The following is a 20370-nucleotide window of genomic DNA, read 5'->3' as shown; positions in this document are numbered from 1 at the left end:
GAAATACGGGAAGCGAGTTCAAAGAAATCAGAAGCCAACTCAATTTTCATGAAAGGATGAATCAAGTCGAGTTGATAAGACGTGTTCAGCTTCAAAAAACAAACGTCTGCACCAGTCCAGCTAGCACAGCAGTACTGCTCGTCTTTCAAGTCCACCATCAGATAAGTCTCACTCTGCTCCGTGGGAAAAAAGAGCGGCGAGTACATGAAGGAATAGACCCAGAAAACTTTTCTGCACACAGAAGGTCTCGTCTGGAAGAGCGAAAGGCCACGGCCCCCCACTGAGTTACTTCTATTTCCACAGGAATATGAGCAGCTGAGGGGGCTAACGCTACGGGCAAATGTTCCGGGTGGGATGATGTCACCAGTGATTTCACTTTTTTGCCCAGAGATTGAGCTGGGGGGGGTAGCAGTTGGTGCGGCCCTTAATGGATGAGATCATTGGGAGCTGCCAGATGAGATATGGCTTTACAGTTTGGCGGCTGGCATGTGACAGGGTTCCCCCCCACACAACCCACTTGGGAAGGAAAGCGCACTGAAGAATGAGATTAGACCAAAGTGCTGTAAATAGAAAGGTGATTTGAGCCAACTGATGAGTCATCTTAGACACATTTAGAGTAAGCACTGTGGCAGGTGTATGGTGGGATTGTGGCAAAGCAGGCCCATTTACCCATAACGCTAATTCACAGTCAGCTGTAACTGAGAGTCTTTTCATTACATGGAAAATACATGGGATAAATTGCATTAAATGGATGCGCAGCATTGAAATTTATGTGACACATCCTCATGGTACATTTTCATCAGAACTATATGAGCAGCTTTTTCTTAGTAAGGCCTCTTCTCTGAAAGTTACTTAAATTTTGAATCTTCTTCTTCATCCAAATCTCATACTTCATAAATTTACATCTATTCATTTACTAGACACTTTTCTGACATCCGCCTTGGAGAAAACAAAAGCGTATCTTACTAAAAAAAGATACAGATGCAGGCAAATGATTCTCGAAGTACAATGACTTTGTCTGATGTCACCATTTAAACCAATACACGGATAGGTGCAGATAAAATTGGTACTGAATATAAGATTTTTAAATCACATAATATTAACAGGGGGCGTGGTAGTGTGGCGGGTTCAGCCGGTAGCATCCCGTCAAGGGTGTGTCCCCTCCCCCTTCAGCCTTGCGCCCCGTGTTGCCAGGTAAGGCTCCGGCTCACCATGACCCCGCTCAGGACAAGAGGTTGTTGACGATGGGTGGATAACATAAACAATAACATTATATGAATAGCAGGATATAGAATTGATAGGAAATGAAACAATAACTGTGAATAATGTAAATTTAGCAAGTAGAGAGGAGATTGCGTTTGATAGAAGTATGTTTTAAGGCCCTTAGTGAACGTTGAGAGGGATTTAACAGTTCTGAGTGAGAGAAGGAGGTCATTCCACCACATCTGGAGCCAGAACTGATAAACTTTTGGACCTCTTAGGTGTGTCTTCACAAAGTGGTCAGAGGTGGAGGAGTGTAGCAGTTTGGTTGGGGCACAGGGAGTGATCAGGTTCTGTAGATACTAGGTAGAAGATCCATTGATGGTTTTGAAGACTGTAATCAGAGTCTTAAACTAGCTACAGGTGGATGGAGGCAATGAAATATGTACTGCAGTGATTTAAGCAGCACTTGCTAAGTTGGATATAAACTGGTTCCTCTCTTTGGACCTGGACCTGGATTCTAACATATGACTACCTGGTGGTCTGCAGTTCCCAGTGAAAAGAAAATAGTATCCCTCTCTTCATGTGGAGTAATTTGCAGAGTTATTTCACCACCTGTCAATCAAGTGTGGATGCTTTGTTTTTGCACTTCAGACCAACTTGACCATCAGAGACTGGAAAGGTCCCGAAAGACTACTGCGTTGACCACAAATCTTGCCCCCCAGGCAGACTAGTGCAGTGCTTCATACCCTTGGTAAACAGTGACAAACGGTGACATTCATGCCATCCCCACATAGCACCTCCTTGGAGATCAGGGATCACGACATGGCATGATGTGGATTCACAACATTCAGAACGGTTGGCCTCTTCTTAGACTTGAGGGTGGCGGCAGGACAAGAGGGCAGCCTGGGGACAGGGTGTTGCTTAAGGTCCCACGTCTCCTCGATGTCCCTGAGCCAGAGTGCTGGAGGAGTGTGTGCTCTCTCTGTCTTTCCTTTGATCTTGCAGTCACCACTTACTGTCAGATGCTCGGAGGCACAGCTATGAGATCTGTGTGCTTTTTCATCTGCTGCGTCCAATTATTCTTAGGGGTAGGACCGCCTGAGAGCCATCGGAATGTTGCCAGAACAGTGCCCACTGTGAACAAAGCCTCCCCCCAGGGTTTTGCTCAGCATTCTTGTGAGGATGGATCCTGAGACAGCCAAAGGGCAAAGAGGGGTTCTCCGAAGGCCGATAGAGTAACACTGACCCAACCTAAAGCAAGCATCTAAAAGAAGTTTCATATTCGCTTTGTTCTTCCCCGACACAATTCCAAGAATTGTCCCATAAAGTTTTTAAAAGCTGATCTTAATGCAGTATTAAGGAGCTCTCTGTCAAGGTGCCTCTTTCTGTTTTGCTCGATGCTCGCAGGTGCCAAGGCCCTTTGCAGGCGCTGCGAGAGAAATCCGCAGACTCTCTTCGACCGTGAAGAAAGCAAGCTTGCTTAAATGATTCATTCCCCCATACAGTCAGTGCACCCGTCTGGCTCCATCACACAAATCAAGAACTGGATTTTTTTTTTTCACTGTACCACAACTTTCAGCCTGTTTTAATCCTTTGTTCGTAGCACTGATCGTAGAGGCGGCAGAACCATAGAAGTTCTTACACGTTGCTTTGCGTCGTTCTCCAGAACAACAAGCCGGGATATATATTCTATTGATTTATGATGATTAAGCAATCAATAATGTTCTTTAACAGAAATTTTGCTGTATTGCTGTAGTGCTAACTATTTAACAAATAATGGCAAATAATAAGTGCCAAAATGTAGTAAAGATTTCCATCCTGTATGTGTGAAATTTATGATGTACGACAGATCCATGAATAATTTACACTACTGATGAAGTCAGTGTCAGAAGTACGCAATTTCATCTACGCATTTCTGTAGATATATTATCTAAAAAGAAGTTTAATTCACATTTAAAAAAGACATTTAAAATCTCTGAAATCTGCACTTCCAACAACTAAGTAATAATACTGTGATTTTAATGCAACAGCACATACACTAGTGTTGTGTTGAACACACGTTCAGACGTTTGGAATCACCCAGAAATCGTCATGTTTTTTAAAGAACTGATACTTTTTAAAGAAAGTACTGTTAGAATGATTTAAAAATACAGCCAAGACATCATTACTATTGTTGCAAATGGCTGTTGCTGCTTGCGCTGGCTGAATTATAATTTCTTATTCACATAGAACAGCAAAGCCCCATTTTTGGCAGCCTTTCTTCCAGTGTAACCCTTCGACAGCACAAGTGAAAATTATGACCAGAGGTGGTACTGGGGAATACGCACATTCACATCAACTCAGCACTTACAGTGTCGTTGTCAAGAATCAGTGAAAAAGAGAGTTCGGGGAGCAGGGTCGATGGTGAACGGCCGCTACTTCTGAACGCGCTCCGTGATGCAACCCCCGCACCCCCTGCATGATGAAATAGGCAAGCAATGTGGACAGGCGCTCACGCTCACCCACGGTCCCGAGTGCGATGTAGCCCAGGATGACGATGACAAAGGCCACGCAGCACAGCACGTCGGTGCAGCTCCTGTAGGGGGAAAGGTACAAGAGAGATGTGGCGGTGAGCGAGACCCTTAATAGTCAACACAAAATCCTAGGGGGGGGATCAATAGCTGCAGAGAGCCCAAAGATTACTGCAGAGCAACCCGGATAAATCCAGGGATCAATTTAGAATTAAAGCAAAGTCCACACTCCTCATTCACACTCCACACAAGAAGTACAATGCGCAACCGTTTGCATGTTCACTTTTCATTCCATCCCACCACCCCGCACGCAAATCACTCATTCATATATGCATGGGAAGCGCAGTATAAACTGCAGCCTTGTCTTTCAAGAGAGATGTGAGCTTATTTCTGCAGAAACTGCACCACCGAGCCTCTCCATTGACAAAACAGGAAGGATCAGCAGAGCTGTCACTCACACCATCAGCAGAGGACACATGAGACGAGAAGCCGAGTCTTAGAGCTCACACATCGATTCCGCAGCAGTTTAGAAATGGTTTCATAAATCACTATTAGTTATTACTCTTGTTACTTGCCTGGCATATATTTTCATTCAATAGGGATTCCACAGTTCTAGCCGCTTATATAATGGAAGCAATAAAACAAGAAGAACCTCAAGGATGCGCTAGCAGTTGCCCTCATGGGGTTTGAACATCCTAATTGAAGGTCCATTTTCTTAGGTTCACTTTCTTACTTTTCACAACCTCCATAATCCTGCACAGCCCATTAAGGCATATATTGTGTGTTATGATTTACGTGTGTTTGATAATAACAATTGTACTCGAGCGGTCAATAAGCCTCCAAAATAATTATGGGATGTCATTAATAAACAGCACGAACTATTGGTGTTTTAGGACTGGTGCTGTAAATCCTGCCGGGAATTTACTGTATGTGAAAGATTAATTCCACACGAATCATTAGACGAGCTTATTGCACACTTCAGATCATTAGTGCAAGTGTTAAGAACAATAAAATGGACAACTCCACTTTAATGACTATTTCCAGCACATTGCACGCCGAGCGGCTACACTTACTGCCATGCATGAAATATATATTGCATCAAATCTACCATTTTTCCTAATTAGGGATATAGTGTCAAACGAAAGTCTTGGATAAATGCAAGTAGACCGGATTTCTCTGATAAAAGGAAGCTCCACAGGTCGACTCGGCGGCTATTTTACTCAGCAGCAACTTTTCAGTGATAATGAGAAGGTGCCAAAAAATTGGGAGGGGAGAGAAAAACGCGGGTCACGTTCACAACATCAAGAGGAAAAAACCTCAGGGAACAAATCTGCCCGCGCAAATCCCTGCCAAGGCAGCCGCCGCTGCTCCCTCCTCGTTCCCGAGCTCTTCCAGGGCCCAAGCGAGCGGCTGAAGAAAGCCTGACAACATTCTAATTATTCAATCTTTAAAGCGAGATGTAGGGGGAAACGCAAGCAGGTTTTTCTGAAGTCTTCAAAGAAGGGAGTCTAACCCGTGTCTGTGCTTTCACTTCCCGCAGAGAGAGCGCATTTCAAGCTGTCTCACTCTCGAGTTCGTCACATGGGGATTTTATTCGTGTCCACTGTGCCAGGCTGCCGAGAAGAGAGTTCCTCCACGAACGGTTGGGAAGGGAACACAAATACGCGACGGCCTTTTATCTCACCGAGTCCCTGTGCTCTCCGACCGCAGCGCGACAACCCCTACGTCCCCTCTTCAGGAGGACAGGGGAAATGGAGAACTCGGGGCATCAGGGGAGCTCCATAAAGCGAACTCCCCGCTTGGCTTTGATCAGGAACGCCATCGAACTGTGCGATTTCACACTGCCCAGCTCATACATGTTAATGAACAGAGAGAATAACTGTTCGCTCTGATAACAGAATAACTGAGGGGAAAACATTAAAACGAAACATTTTCATTAACAATGAATAAGACGACCGAAAGATAACGCAGGAACATCAATGGAATATATGCATTGGGATGAACAGTGCTTTAAATTTAAAAGCAATACTTTTTGTCTGGTAGCCAATTTGTTTACGCACAAATGAAAATGAAAGGGGGGGGGGGAAATATGGATTAGAGAAAAATTAAGTACATAATTAGCATTTTAATAATGCAACATTTTGCCTTGCTTTAAACCGTAAGATAAGCTTGTATATAAAAACAAAGTAAGTGTTTTGCGCAAAGCTCCGTATTCACTGAGAGTAGCCTCAGCAAGGTTGAATAGTGTGTCATGTACCCAGGACGCCCTGCTTACCCACGATGCCTTATCACCCATGATGCTTTATTTGGAGCTACACTGAGTACCCTGCATACATGGGTTCTGTCTGCAGCCCGATCTCACTTAGCCGATGACCGCGCCACCATGGCTTGCTCATCACAGTCCACTTAGAGTCAGTCCCTCCAGGAGCATGTAAACCTCACATGAAAAATTTCCCAGCACCACATCATAAATGCTCTTCCCAGAGGCACCAGACAGGTCCCCCAACCTCTGTCACACTCCAAATTACCCAGTGATTTCAGATATGAAAAATTGCGGCAGTGCCTCTTGCATAGTGCAGGATCCACTGTGCCTGCTCACCTGGGACCACAGTGGGGCTCGTGGGGTCTAGAGCACAACTTGTACTGTACTAATGAAGAACGGCTCCATCGCAATTAGTTCATGCATATGAAATAAATGTTCCGCAGTAAGACCATAACTCATTCTACAGTCTTCAGGTAATTATTGCATGGAAAGAATAATTGGCTATGAGCCTGCAAAAATGGTCAGATAGTTGTCGTGACACAAAGAAATGTTTGTGAACAAGTGTTATTACACGTTTATTGAACAAGTAAGAATATTTTAAGTATCAGAAACACACACACATTATCTGAACTGCTCGTCCCATACGGGGTCGCGAGGAACCGGAGCCAAACCCGGCAATACAGGGCAGAAGGCTGGAGGGGGAGGGGACACACCCAGGACGGGACGCCAGTCCGTCGCAAGGCACCCCAAGCGGAATTCGAACCCCAGACCCACTGGAGAGCAGGACCTGGTCCAACCCACTGCACCACTGCACCACCGCATCCCCCGTATCAGAAGCAGATATACTGTATTATCTTTATTCAAGTAACTGCTGTGATCACTTCTTGAGGAGACAGTGTACAGTATTTATCCTCTAATCCCTTCAGGTCTGGAACACCTTAAGGAGAACAATGAACAGTGTGCAGAATTGTCAATGATTCCGAGAGCATCTGTGTATAGATGGGTGTCTTAGGTTAGAGATGTTCAAAAATTAAGCAGAAGCTGCAGATTTCAGTGAACTGACATTAAAATAACGGGGGTGCAGTGGTGTAGTGGATTTGACTGGGTCTTGCTTTGCACCCCCCAAAGCCCTGCGCCCTGTGTTGCCGGGTTAGGCGCCGGTTCTCTGTAACCCTGCTTGGGACAAGCGGTTTCAGTGTGTATGTGACATTAAAGTACTTGTTGAGATCACTCAGGTGACTGCGAGGTAAAGAATCTTATGGATCACAAGTTAGGTTTTTACAGTGCCGTTAACCACTTGTAGACCAGCTGGTTTGGTTTTGGCATTTGCAAAGATTTACTTGCAAGACCTTAGCCACAGTCCCATCTTCATATTTTCACTTCAGCTAACTTATTTACTGCACTTTAACACTGATATGGAGAATTCCCTGAGATTACTTTGTTGCTGATCTAACACATTTATTCCAACTTACAGTATTGGGTATAAGGCTGAGTCTTTATTATAGTAACTGAGGGTGTAACAAGGGTATTACAGCAATAATAGAGAATGGAATTCGACCCAGAAATTTGTATTCCATCACTGTACCTTCTGTGTGTGACCTTAACCACCACACACCCTTTCCAGAACACCATACATGTTCTGATGTATTGCAAAGTTTGAATTTTCATCTAAATTGCAAAAAACATATCTGTCGCCTTAACTCACTCGCTCACTCGGTAACCACTTAAGATAGGGTTGTGGTGGTCTGGAGCCTATTCCAGAAGCATATGACACTAACCTATCCCAGACTATCCCGGAGCAGACAGCAATCCCTTGGCTTTTTCAAAACAATGTAGGTTAAACCATGTAGGTGTTATTTGTGATGAATGACCCCAGCAGACAAAAAAAAAGTCTTTTGTGGTTGAAATGTATCAAAGACCCTCAATACACTAAGACTCCTGTCTATTTCTAACGTCACAGCCCAAGAATCTTTCCAGATTGTAACAGAGTTTGCAGTGTATCACACACACACACACACACACACATTTTCAGAACCGCTTGTCCCTTACAGGGTCACGGGGAACCGGAGCCTACCCGGCAACACAGGGCGTAAGGCCAGAGGGGGAAGGGGACACACCCAGGACAGGACGCCAGTCCGCCGCAAGGCACCCCAAGCAGGACTCGAACCCCAGACCCACCGGAGAGCAGGACTGCAGTCCAACCCACTGCGCCACCGCACCCCCTGCAGTGTATCAGTGTCTTATAATGCCAATAAAAACTTTCAAGCTTTTCAAGGGCTTCACAACCAGCGCACTTGATAAGTGCCACGAATGAAATGCAATATCTCAAGGTCTCTCCCACGCTGCGGCTTAGGCATCTTCACCCAAGCGGCTGGTGAACAACAGAAACTGATGATCAAAAAATGAAAACCTTGGCGTGTTCATAGCAATCACCTTTGGCTTTCAAACACTTTTTGGAAAATATTTTGCTGTGGGAGTCAATGCTCGCTATGTATTTTATTAAGCTCATGAAAATTATCAGTTTCATTTCTTCTTTTTTTTCACATGCAGCTGTGTTTCATTTTATTGCTTTCATATTTACTTTTTATGTTTTTATTAATATAAATATTAATAATATTTCATGTTATTATTTTCTATTTATATTTAAATGTCATATTTACAGGAACTGAGGGCTGATCACTGCGGTTACTATATCTTTGACCTGCCTTGTCCAGCGTTCTAGGTCAATATGACCCTATTAGCCTAACATGGTCCTAATAGATTAATATGATCCTACATTACATTTACGGCTGATAATTCTTCCAATGCGGACAAGTTGAGTTGATGGCCAAGGTTCGTCTGTTAGGATGTGCCCATTTAGAGAGCCACATCCGCACAAAGGCAAATCTATAGCTTCTTGTTAAAATTTAACAGCAGGTTCCTGTTATCTTGTCTATCTGGTGCGGTAATTGTGGTGCATCTATCTTTGAAAAATATTCATGGTAAAAGAGGGCAGATGAAAAGCTTTCGCCCTGAAACCCTCTCCTAATCCTGCAGCCATGTTTAAACGGGAAGCCCTGTTAATTAACACATCAGTGTAAGAGGCGCCAGTGCGCCCTTCTGCAGTCCGAATGTGTGATCGGGAGTACTTTATCGTGAAAACGAAAGCCATCTAGTTCACCCCTCATTTCACATCACTGTGCTCACACCTGATTAAATGATTCCTTCAAGCACTAGTGTGCCTATTTGACATTGAATATTTCCTATGTAGGGGGGTGCGGTGGCGCAGTGGGTTGGACCGCAGTCCTACTCTCCGGTGGGTCTGGGGTTCGAGTCCCGCTTGGGGTGCCTTGTGACGGACTGGCGTCCCGTCCTGGGTGCGTCCCCTTCCCCCTCTGGCCTTACGCCCTGTGTTGCCGGGTAGGCTCCGGTTCCCCGTGACCCCGTAAGGGACAAGCGGTTCTGAAAATGTGTGTGTGTGTGTGTGTGTGTGTGTGTGTGTGTGTATTTCCTATGTAAAATACTAGGTAAAAGCTGAACGGTTTGATTAGGATTGATTTATAATCGATCACTCAATAAATGTACTAAATTGGATTCTCACTCTACACAGACTCTTGTCCTGATCAGGGTCTCTGTGGTCCGAAGCCTATTCTAAAATCATTGGGCGCAAGGCTCTGGGGGGTACACCCTGGATGGGATGCCAGTCTATCGCATTTCAGCCACCCACACACAGTCACTCACAGATTCACACACATTTGCGCTAATAGTTATTTTGTAAATTTTTAATTTGTCTTGTGTCTTTTTTACCTTATGTCTTTATAATTTAGGTCATAAGCTGCTGGGAGGATTCACAGAGTAAGAATTTCATTGTATGGTGTAACAGACTGTTTACTGTACATTTGACAATAAACGCTTGAATCTTGAACCTTAAGAGCAATTTAGCATCACCAGTCCACCTAAACTACGCCTGAATGTCTCTGAACTGTGGGAGGAAACAGGAGCACCTGGAGGAAACCCAAGCAGACACAGCAAAAAACATGTAAACTCCACACAGACTGACTGGGATTCAAACTTACGCCCAGGTGGTGTGAGGCGACAACGCTATTCACTGCGCCACCATGATACACGAATAAGAGTCCTGAAAAGAATTTGATTATGCACATGTGAACTACAAGATCTCCCCACCTGCACAGAATCAAGCAGCCTCCTACATTCCAGTTTCCGTGTGCAGGACACAAAGAAAACAGAGGATCTGTAAACAACACAACCCTAGGAGTGATTTCTGATCCAGCTATGTGGGGAGCATACCCTGTCTGTACAGTTTTACATTTCAGAGCTGAAAGAGCTATAGTTCTGCTGTCACGCCCAAATGCTTTGCATGCCTTCCTGCAGAGAGAGTGTGGCATTCGAGGACCGGTGTCATCCATTATTAACGCCAGCTCTGGAGCGAGAACCCGGTGCAGGTGCCTGGGCGTTTGCAGAGGATTCATTCAGGACAGGTCAAACGTGACATCACTCAACACGGGTCACGCACTGCCGCCGGCTGTACCACAGCAGATTAAATAAGTCATTAGCAGGCACACTGGGGGTCAGCATGACCGTGCAGCATGACCGTGCAGCATGGGGGAGTAAGTCTGATCAGTTTCTTCGGCCAGCACCAGGCCTCTGTGGGTTAGCTCAGTCTGCAGTCTGTGGCGTGGGGGTTCCATCAAGGCTTTTCATGGCAACATGGGAAAACAAAACAACTACCTAGCCTGTTGTAACAGTGTTGAAGGGCTACCTGTGGGTTCCGACTTCAGTTTATTCCCTGCACCTGCTGGATGAGCACCTCTGGCCTGATTGCTATCCTTTACAATGTTACAGCTGGTGGACACAGGTTCAAATCCCATCTCTTGCTGTAATGCCCTTGAAGAAGGCCAATACCCTAATTTGCTGCAGTAAAAATTAACCTAGCTGGATAAAAAAGTAAATAACCATAAGTAGCGCAACAGTGTAAGAGGGGGGTGCAGTAGCACAGCGGGCTTGGCCGGGTACCGCTCTCTGGTGGGTCTGGGGTTCGAGTCCTGCTTGGGGTGCCTTGTAGAAGACTAGCAGACTGGCGGATGGCGTCCCGTCCTGGGTGTGTCCGCTCCCCCTCTGGCCTTGCGCCCTGTATTGCAGGGTTAGGCTCCGGTTTGCCGCAACCCCGCTTGGGAGAAGCGGTTTTGGCCCGTGTGTATAACGCTATAAGTCTCTTTGCAGAAAAGCATCAGCTATGTGAAAAACTGTAAAGCACTGCGGCAATATTTTGGTGACAGGCGAAACCTTCATTAGCTGGGTCAGACACACTAAAACAACAGGTAAATCGTTTAAGAGAAGCTGAGTCAGCAAAATGGTGGAGCAACTGTCAAGATGTCTTCAGAAGCACCAAGGTGCCCTTACTTTGCCTCACATTTTCTTCCCTGGAAGTCCAGATGTCCTGCTACAGCTCTGTGGGATGGGAAACAAGCATGGCCATAATCTCCATGTGCTATGTTTAGTAGGCAAACCACGTGAAGCTGCTGGGTGAACGTGACATTTAGTGCTCCTTTAGCGGTCGCCTGGAGAAAATGAGGACTAGATCCCAGGGAGGATGAGCTGATAGATGCAACCATTTAGCCAAATGCATTCGGAAATGAATGGTGAGGGGGGTGGAATGTGGAACGTGTGTATTAGCATCTTGTTGGGTACCAGAGCAGCAGGGATCAGTCCCTGAACCCTCAGCCCTGCGATGTTGCACCGTGGAAGGGCTTAGCTCAGATCGATTGAGGTCAATCCCGCTCTGCGCCTCAGCACCACCTCAAATATCACAGCCGTACAAGAAAAGTGCCACAAATCTTTGCGGGGATTTTTAGACGTTCAATTGAGACCGACCCTCGGCAGCACAAACCCCTTCCTTAAACTTTCGACAGGGCTGCACACGTGTTTTTCAAACACGTACCTCATTTTATTCTCGAGCTCCAGCTGCTGACGGGGGAGCCTCCTTTACTGGCTGAATTATGAAAAATGAAAAGTTAAAACGCACCGCACCAGTGACCGTGGTGACGAGGCTCATCCTTGCCATCCTTGTCATCGCCGCGTTGTCGGAGGTGACTTCCTTTGCGGTTTGAAAGTGCTTTTCAAGCAGTGTGGTAGCGTACTGCTGCGCTACACGGTGAAACACGCTCCGGAAGAGCTCTGAGGCATCTTTTTGCCGCTTTCGGAGAGGCTTTGCGTTCCCCTTTTAACTGGTGACAGCAGAACAAAGACCCACGGTGGGTCTACACACCCGTTAATCGCTGGCACTTTGTCACCGCACGCACCCAGACATCTTAGTGCCACCGGATAGCAGCAGCGGACGACACATTCCACGCCTCTGGCAACATCTGCCCAGGTACAACCTCAACAGCACAACCCCGTGTGCCTCCCGAATGGCCATAGATCAGCATCTCTCAGAAGTCCGCTGGTGATAAAACACACAAAGCCCCCTTTGCTAGAAGAATATGGCGGATTTTGCCGCCTTATCTCGTCGAAAGGGACAATAACTGCCAGATCCGGGGTCTAACAGCGTAGTGGAGAGCAGGCAGACGCCACCGTGAGCACAGTTATGCAGCACCATTTACGTTACAAGAGAGAACAGAGGACTCTGCACTTCCATATGCAAATGAAGGCATATTTATGTAGCAGAGCACAAAGCTGAAAACGGATCACATTAGTAAGTTCAACTGTACTGAACTCAAGTAAGCACAATCTTATCTATTTCAAGGAAAAGAGGCCTAAAGGTCCCCAGAGACTCAAATAAAGAATGGAAATAATGCAATCTTGTGCTGAGCTGGGGGAGTTATTTCGAGCTGTGATTTTTTTTTTTTTTTTTTTTTTTCGAAAACCTAGGAAACAAGAAATCTGGACTTGAGTTTTGACCTCAATATCATCAAGGCTGCATTTCTTACAGCAGCATCAGATGTAGCATTTGATTGCCCCCAAGTCGCAGTGTAAACATTATTTGCGGCACAGATGTTGCGTGAAATATTTGCAAGCTTCAAACTTAGGTGAGCTCAGCTTCGTGTCCCTGCCGTCCTGAATCTGTCCTCTAAAGGCTAACGTGAGCCCATCTGTTCCGAAGTGTGACAGCGACAGTGTTCGCAAAGAGACGGCTCCTCAGTGTCAGAAACGAAGGACTGTGCGGGGGCTCGGTGTTGATGTAGAGACCACAGGGCAAGGGGTTGAAAGGACATCTGTCCTGAACGCTTCAGGTATTCCCAATTCATAGCTTCAACAAGCTTCTACTGAAAAAGACCATGTAACCATACACCACCATGAACACACTGTACCATGAGCACACGAGACTACCGACGCATTAAATCGCAAACCCAGTGGACCATGTAAAGGATCATGAACACAATACATAGCAAATAGACAAATATACTGAACAACATCCATCCACACATCATCAATAACACTTGTTCACCACAGGATCGTGAACATGGGGAGAACATGAAAACACCACCACACTCGCTGAACTGGATTCAAATCCATGTCCAAACCCACAGCTTAGCGGATGCCAGGCACTAGTGTGTCACCCTTATTATTATTATTGTTATTATTATCATTCCTCATTTATGAGAAGGCTTTGTACAAGGCACCTCACGATGTCGGGATATAATATTACCTAGTTTCCAAATTGGCAAAAAGCAACATTAATTCCGTCGTTTTGTTGAAAACCATCTTGCTTGCTCATATGCAAATTTAATTAATATACTCAATCAAGTGCATGAAAAGTCAATCCAATCAGAATGTACAGCGAAGCTCTGCATAGTGAGTCCAACCCTGTCGCTGTCATCCATCATTAATCTAAAAAAAAATTCCTTTGCAGGGAGATGCAGCTGCGCAGTATTCCCACCGTCACGTGTCTTGGCACGGCGTCCTGCGTTTAATTCCCCGGAGGGCTGATGCTAAGTGCTGCGCTAACGGGCTGTCGATGGACCACAACAAACTCACGTGCAGACCACGGTTGGGGGAAGGGATAGCTACCGAACTCGGGATATGGTGCGGCGAGGGTCCGGGATCGTGAAACAGAGAGGTTTGACTGCCAAACTGAGTGGGAACTGCTTTCCCCATCACCAAGAGGATACCCCCCCCCCCAAGCCCCACATTATGTGAACCGTGTGTGAGCAATGTGTTTTTAACCCAACTTGGCAATTACCTACTAGGGGTCCACAGAGCAGTGACACATGGGGCTACCTGGGGCCCCGGCTGCAATGGCCACAATTCTAATAAGCTCTTTTCACCGTGCTCCAGGGGACCGTGAACTGCCAGCCGTTTACAAGGCAAAGATGCACTGCCATTTACAGTACGCCTTTCAGTTCAGGAGTTATTAGCACACAAAACGCGAGCTCATAAATCAGCCGTGCTGGACTGGCGGCGTAGCTTCCTGCAGGGGTATCTATCAGTTCACACACACGCGCACGCACGCCAGGAGAAACGTCTCCCATGCCACCAGTTGCGTAAATCGTAGGCGCCGAAGTTGACCTCGAGCGTCCGTACGGCGAAGCGGAGCGCGCGCGCACAAGCGCGTGTGGACTGCGCCTGAGGAACCGCTCGAGCCGTCCGTGTGTCCGCACAGCAGCGGATCTTCCTGCCACGAGTCCCTGTTATTTAATGCCACCTCCCCCCGAGACAGCAGCCACATTTGTAGACAATCTGGCACTCCTCATTTATAGTTTACCTGCCATCTTTCATCAGTCGCACCCACTTTACGCTTCACGCTTCCGTTTCCGAAACGTTCCCCGATCTGCCATGAAAACGGTTTGTGTTCTTTTTTTACGCGATCTCGCGGAAAGACAACGGCAGGCTAGAATCTGATCTCAGGACAGATGCCCCGGCGTCTTTTCTTGTCGCTCCCGCGGCCTGCCTCGTCCTGCGTGTTCACGGACAGGGCGCAGCACCGCCTGGCAAAGCTCCCCTCGGCCGCTAAACGCCTCCTGGAGCCGAGCCAGGCGAGCGCTCCCGCAGTCCCGCGGGGAAGGGTCGACTTGAGCCACGCCAGGTTCATCCTGCAAGCAAGCATCGCCCGGATACAGGGGAGTAAATAATTAATTGTTTCGGGCTTTTGTAAACAAAAAGCGTAAACGGGCTTTACGTATAAATTGGGAGTTTCCGGAAAGTGATTTTGCAGGAAAGCGACCTGCGGCGTGCCGGTTGATGTTTTCCGGACCACTGAAAAAAAGGGGATAATCACAGCGCGTCCCTCTCTCATTTAGATGTGCTAATTTGCACTCAGTGTCAGGTTACTCTGTATAATTGGAACATATGTGAGCTATTTATGCATTTATTCAGATAACATACTAAATTAATTCAGATTCACGCCTCGCTCAAGGGCATGTTGAGTGCCAGGATTTGAAGGGACGAGCTCTTGCGCATGAGACCGGTTGCTTAACCACTACGCCGCCAAGACGTCCCAAGATGAATGCTCACCAAACTGTGGGCGAAGTACCATTGCCCTCATTCTGGAAACATAGTTTCTCTGAGCACCTGGCTTCGTAAAGAGCCCCGCGCGCACGTCGGCTGATTTCATCTTTCAGGATGCCCCGTGCTACGGATGCACGGAAAAAAACGAACAGACACCTTCTGTGGGGAGATAATGAGGCCGAAAGGGACGGAGCCGGGACTGAGCGTCGTCCCCCTGACAGATATGTGAAGCCCACCCAGCGGCAAGCTGCAGATGGGCTGTGCGAAGCCCCCTTTCCTTGCACCTGACACTGAAGTTTGACAGTGAATGACCCCCATGGCAGGCAAGGGCAGGCTGAGCCCAGGGGACAAAACAAAGCAGGAATTTTCTGAGCCACCCCACTGATTTTGTTTACCAGCAGCCAATAAAAAAACTGACATAAACTTTGACTATGCAAAAAAATGCTCACATTTACCTTTACTCTTCTTGCAAACACTTTTTTCCAAAGCGATGCGCAATTCGTAGCAAACAAAAGAGTGTCTCACAACTGACGGAGAACTTTATGAATGTTGACGCACAGTTAAGTTTGTCCACTACAGCTGTTTTTGGTGATCTGACAGAAGGTGTGATGCAAGTTTGTGGACCCATTACAAGATCAGAAGAAAACTGGGACTTTTAAATGCACTATATATAAATCCTTATACATATGAATACTTCATACAGAACAGATAATATCCATTGCATCTAAATAGAATCAGTAAAATCCACCCCAGAAAATTAATAAACACACACACACACACATTTTCAGAACCGCTTGTCCCACACGGGGTCACGGGGAACCGGAGCCTACCCGGTAACACAGGGCGTAAGGCCAGAGGGGGAGGGGACACACCCAGGACGGGACGCCAGTCCGTCGCAAGGCACCCCAAGCGGGACTCGAACCCCAGACCCACGGGAGAGCAGGACTGCGGTCCAACCCACTGCGCCACCGCACCCCTATAATTAATAAACATATAAATTAAAATCAACATTAATATCCTGAGATACACTGGCAAATAGAATGTACCCCGACCAGCCTTGTGAACTGTGTTTCCATGATAGGCTCCTGACCACCACAATCCTGACCTGGACAAGCAGTTAACTGTAACAAGTAAGTAAGGATTAAGATAAATAGAAACATAGAGCAGAGACACAGATGTGCAGGCAAATTTTATCTTTAAGCTATGCACTAGGAACCTGGAACCAGAAGAGATGCAGAGAAACATCCCAAGGCCAAACTTTCCCACTCAGTGGTAGTGAACTTCACAGGGACGAGAGCTTCTGTGCCCCTTGCGTGGAGGATCTATAATTACATCTCCAGCTATCACCACCACCATCTACAAGTCTTGTTCCAACTTACAGGGGAATCTATGAGACAGGAAGAAATTTAAGTAGGTCCCATGCGTTCAGAAGTCACTGTCACCGAGGGAAGGTTTAATCCTCTGGGGTGTGATTGCCTCCGCTGACAGGTTTAAGAGCGTGGAGCTGGGGTGGAGGTTTACATTATTTATTTATTCGTTCATTCATTCATTCTTGCCTCAACAAGTTCTATCGGCAGACTGCTGACCTTGATGTTGAGCTTTGAAGATCAAACGAAGCCTGCGGTTTCGCAAAACTTCGAAACGCGGGCCTTTGCCTGCGGCTCATCGGGCCTGCTCGAATTAGAGTTCTGAGAAACTTCTTAGTTTGTCATTTAGCGGCTGCTTCTCCAAGTTATTTTTGACTTATCGGTCCTTGGTTTGACAGCTGACCTGATTCCAATGTGCTCTTTTGACTAGTAGCCATTGATTTTCCCATCGACGTGCTGATGCTGCCATTTGGCGACTAGAGCCCAGCTGTCATGTGACACGACATGGAAAGATGATGACTGTAAATATCAAGCAGCCACGAATGAGTCAGAAAGGCTTTTAGTGTTACAGCGAAGACAGAGTCCTTGTGTTTGCTGCTGTCTTTTGAGAAGTACATTTACTGACAATGAAAGGGCCTCATTCATGAAATCAACCGAAGAGCAATAAAAAAAAGCAAAAAAGAAACATGACAAAAGTGCACATTGCATGGAAATGGCTTTACTACTTTAGTGTATTCCTTTACACCTTCTTTGAGCCAGCAGGGGCCTCCTGCTATATCCTTGAGAAAGACACACACACACACATTTTCTGAACCGCTTGTCCCACACAGGGTCATGGGGAGCCAGAGCCTACCCAGCAACTCAGGGCGTAAGGCCAGAGGGGGAGGGGACACACCCAGGACGGGACGCCAGTCTGCCGCAAGGCACCCCAAGGGGGACTTGAACCCCAGACCCATCAGAGAGCAGGACTGTGGGCCAACCCACTGCGCCACCGCACCCCCCGCTCCTTGAGAAAGACTTGTAACTTAAATCTCTCTAGTAACATATCAAGCTATGCAATCAATTCTAAGCCGCTTGGGCGAAAGCATCGCTGTAGCAACAAAATAATATCAATGTAATGTACCGTACCAGCTGCTTACGTCTACAGCAAATGGCTTATAGATCATAATGTTCATAGAACAGTGTCAGAAATAAAATGAAGCCATGCATCTTTGAACCAGCAAGTAACCAAAAAACCTCAATGGGCTCCATTCACCCATCATCAGAAGGTGCAGAAATAAAAATTCGAGGTAGTTACCTGTTGTGGACGGGCCCTCGGAAGGTCGGGTCAAACTTCCGCGGTTCACCTGCAAAGACAGATTGGCATTAGCCTTTGGCCTTGTCTGGCTGATTGAAAAAGCACGTGTCAGCCCACAGCTCAGGATCCAGGGCGGCCGGAAAGCCGAAGTGCTGGCACCAGGCCAGCTGGAGAAGAGTAGACGGACTGTGGCGCACTTCCTATGTGGCCCGGTCATGGCCTTCAATGCCCTGCCTGCAAGACTGGCTCAAAGGGCGTCTACTGTGTATGCATACCCAAGGTCTTCAACGTGGACTCTTCGGCGGTGGGACGCAAGATCTTCTAAATGCGACATGGAGCTGGCTAACCACAAAATCCAAAGTGCAATACAAGCAGTTCACACATCTGTGCAATACTTTGTGGACTGTGGCCCTTTGTCAAGGTCCTTCCCAAGCCTGAGTTCACTATTTTAGCTGCAAAATAAGCAAAAGTTGGAGCACTACTGACCCTGAGGCAGTGCATCAAGGTCAGATTAAACGTAACAAATTTTAACACAGTAGAGGAGATGTGTCAGCACTGAAAATACTTCTCGAAATTTTCTTCCTCAAAGGTTGACCTCTGAACAGATATCTGGCATCTCCTGAACTCCAGAAGAAAAGAGTTTGCTGAGCCTAAGGTCACCTCTAATTCCACAAGCGTTAAAAACAACCATGAAGGATACCATTTCGAAGAAATACAAAACTCAATTTCCTCCAGCACAACAAAGGCGTGAGTGACGGCGAACGCTGTAGCACGGCACACGCAGCAGGCGAAATGTGTGGGAAGGGACACGCCAGTCTTAATTAAAGGTGGATGTAAAACACGGGTGGTGTTGACAGTTACCAAGTCAACTCAGCCTTCAAACCATTTTTGCACCATGTTCACTCCCCCAGTTATCATGTCAACACCCTTTGAAGGCTTCGGGTGTTACGGCTTTCCATCACGTTGAGCGAAACTCACTCAACAGCGCCGCTGTTCTGCAGCTGCACTTGAGGCAGCTCCTTTGGTCTCAAGCAGCGAAAGACCCTACAAAAGAGTCGTATGCTGCATATATGTCACAAATTACAAAAACAAGAAGCCCCCATCCCCCCATTGAGTAGTGGTTCACAGCTTATAAGGAGTAAACATGCTTTGATGAAAGTGTGTGTCATGTTTGTCTCCTTTGTGCCATGTCCCATCACTGTCAGCAAGTCACAGCTGACTCCGTGTTAGGTTGATGGGAGCCATCATCTTTGCACAAAAAAAAATTGTGAGACGTTGTTTACCAGAAGGACGTTCCCGTGCATTGACGAGTATCTGTCGAATAGTAACGCTTTATCATACCCCTGCGGAAAAGTGTTATCGCTGAATATAAATGTTCCTTTGTCAGCCTGTCTCATTTGCTGTTCGGAAAACAAAAACATTCTAAATTAATAAAACGACGCCTCTTTCGAAGCAATCAAAGATGGCTTCAAGCTCCATGTTTTTTCCTCGTTTCCCGCCACGGATTGATTCAGATGTCATCTGACACCATTAGAAAGGAGCGCTGACCTCTTGCCACACTTTGGAAGTGTATTATTTTCTATGCCGCTGCTTGCAAGGAGCTTAGGGCTGAGGGAGGGTGGAGGGGGGATTGCGAGGGGTTGGTTCTGCAGCTGTACAATTCAGCACCGATGACTCAGAAAGCTCTGACCTGGGATCTGCCTGCAATTCCTTTCTCACCTTTTTCAAGCTTAGAAATGCAGATATTCTGAATAGAAACCATTTTTCTTTAGATCTTTCTTAATACATGGTGTGTGCGTGCGTGTTTCCATTTCGATTAAGCACTGAAGGCAAGGTTAAAGCATTATCTGAAAAAACCATATAACTAGTATTAACATTTCGTTCACACTATTTATAATGGTGGGCATTTTAACGAAATGATTCAGGTTAATTACCTTGTTCATGGATGCAACAGCAGGCTCCCTCCTGGGATCTGAACACGTGTTTAATTTCTGTGTTTCTGCTGCATGTTTACGGCTGGGAATGAGCAGAAGCTTTCTCTTACCAGCTTCTTTTCCTTGTTGTGTTTTTTTTAATGCTTTCACTGATACAAACACCCACTACAGAACTTATGAATATGCAGATTCATTTTTGCATTATTCACATCCCTTTACCAAACATCATGTGCAAAGGTTTGCTCCAGGTCACCTTGACAACACCATACCGTGCGCTTCACCTACATGCAGTTGTGAGTATAGCTCATCAAAAGGTTGTGTTGCGACTGCTTCGTGCCAAACAAATCACGGG

At 46.4% G+C, this 20370-nt stretch overlaps 1 protein-coding gene across 3 annotated transcripts in view; it reads right to left on the bottom strand.

Moving 5' to 3' along the window:
• Window positions 1–20370, bottom strand: part of LOC108935244 (choline transporter-like protein 5-A) — a 98347-nt gene that overhangs the window by 29832 nt on the left and 48145 nt on the right. For all 3 annotated transcript variants that reach the window (XM_018753701.2, XM_018753702.2, XM_018753699.2), the window contains exons 2-3: window positions 18085–18133; window positions 3705–3778 (exon numbers count right to left, since the gene is read on the bottom strand). In XM_018753701.2, coding sequence (XP_018609217.1) covers window positions 3705–3778; window positions 18085–18133 — 123 coding nt within the window. The remainder of the gene's footprint in view (window positions 1–3704; window positions 3779–18084; window positions 18134–20370) is intronic.

The sequence above is a fragment of the Scleropages formosus genome, chromosome 3, assembly GCF_900964775.1.
Source record: "Scleropages formosus chromosome 3, fSclFor1.1, whole genome shotgun sequence".
NCBI classification, from domain to species: Eukaryota; Metazoa; Chordata; class Actinopteri; order Osteoglossiformes; family Osteoglossidae; genus Scleropages; species Scleropages formosus.
Note: the sequence above shows the minus strand (reverse complement) of the source record. Positions and strands in the feature narration are given on the sequence as shown.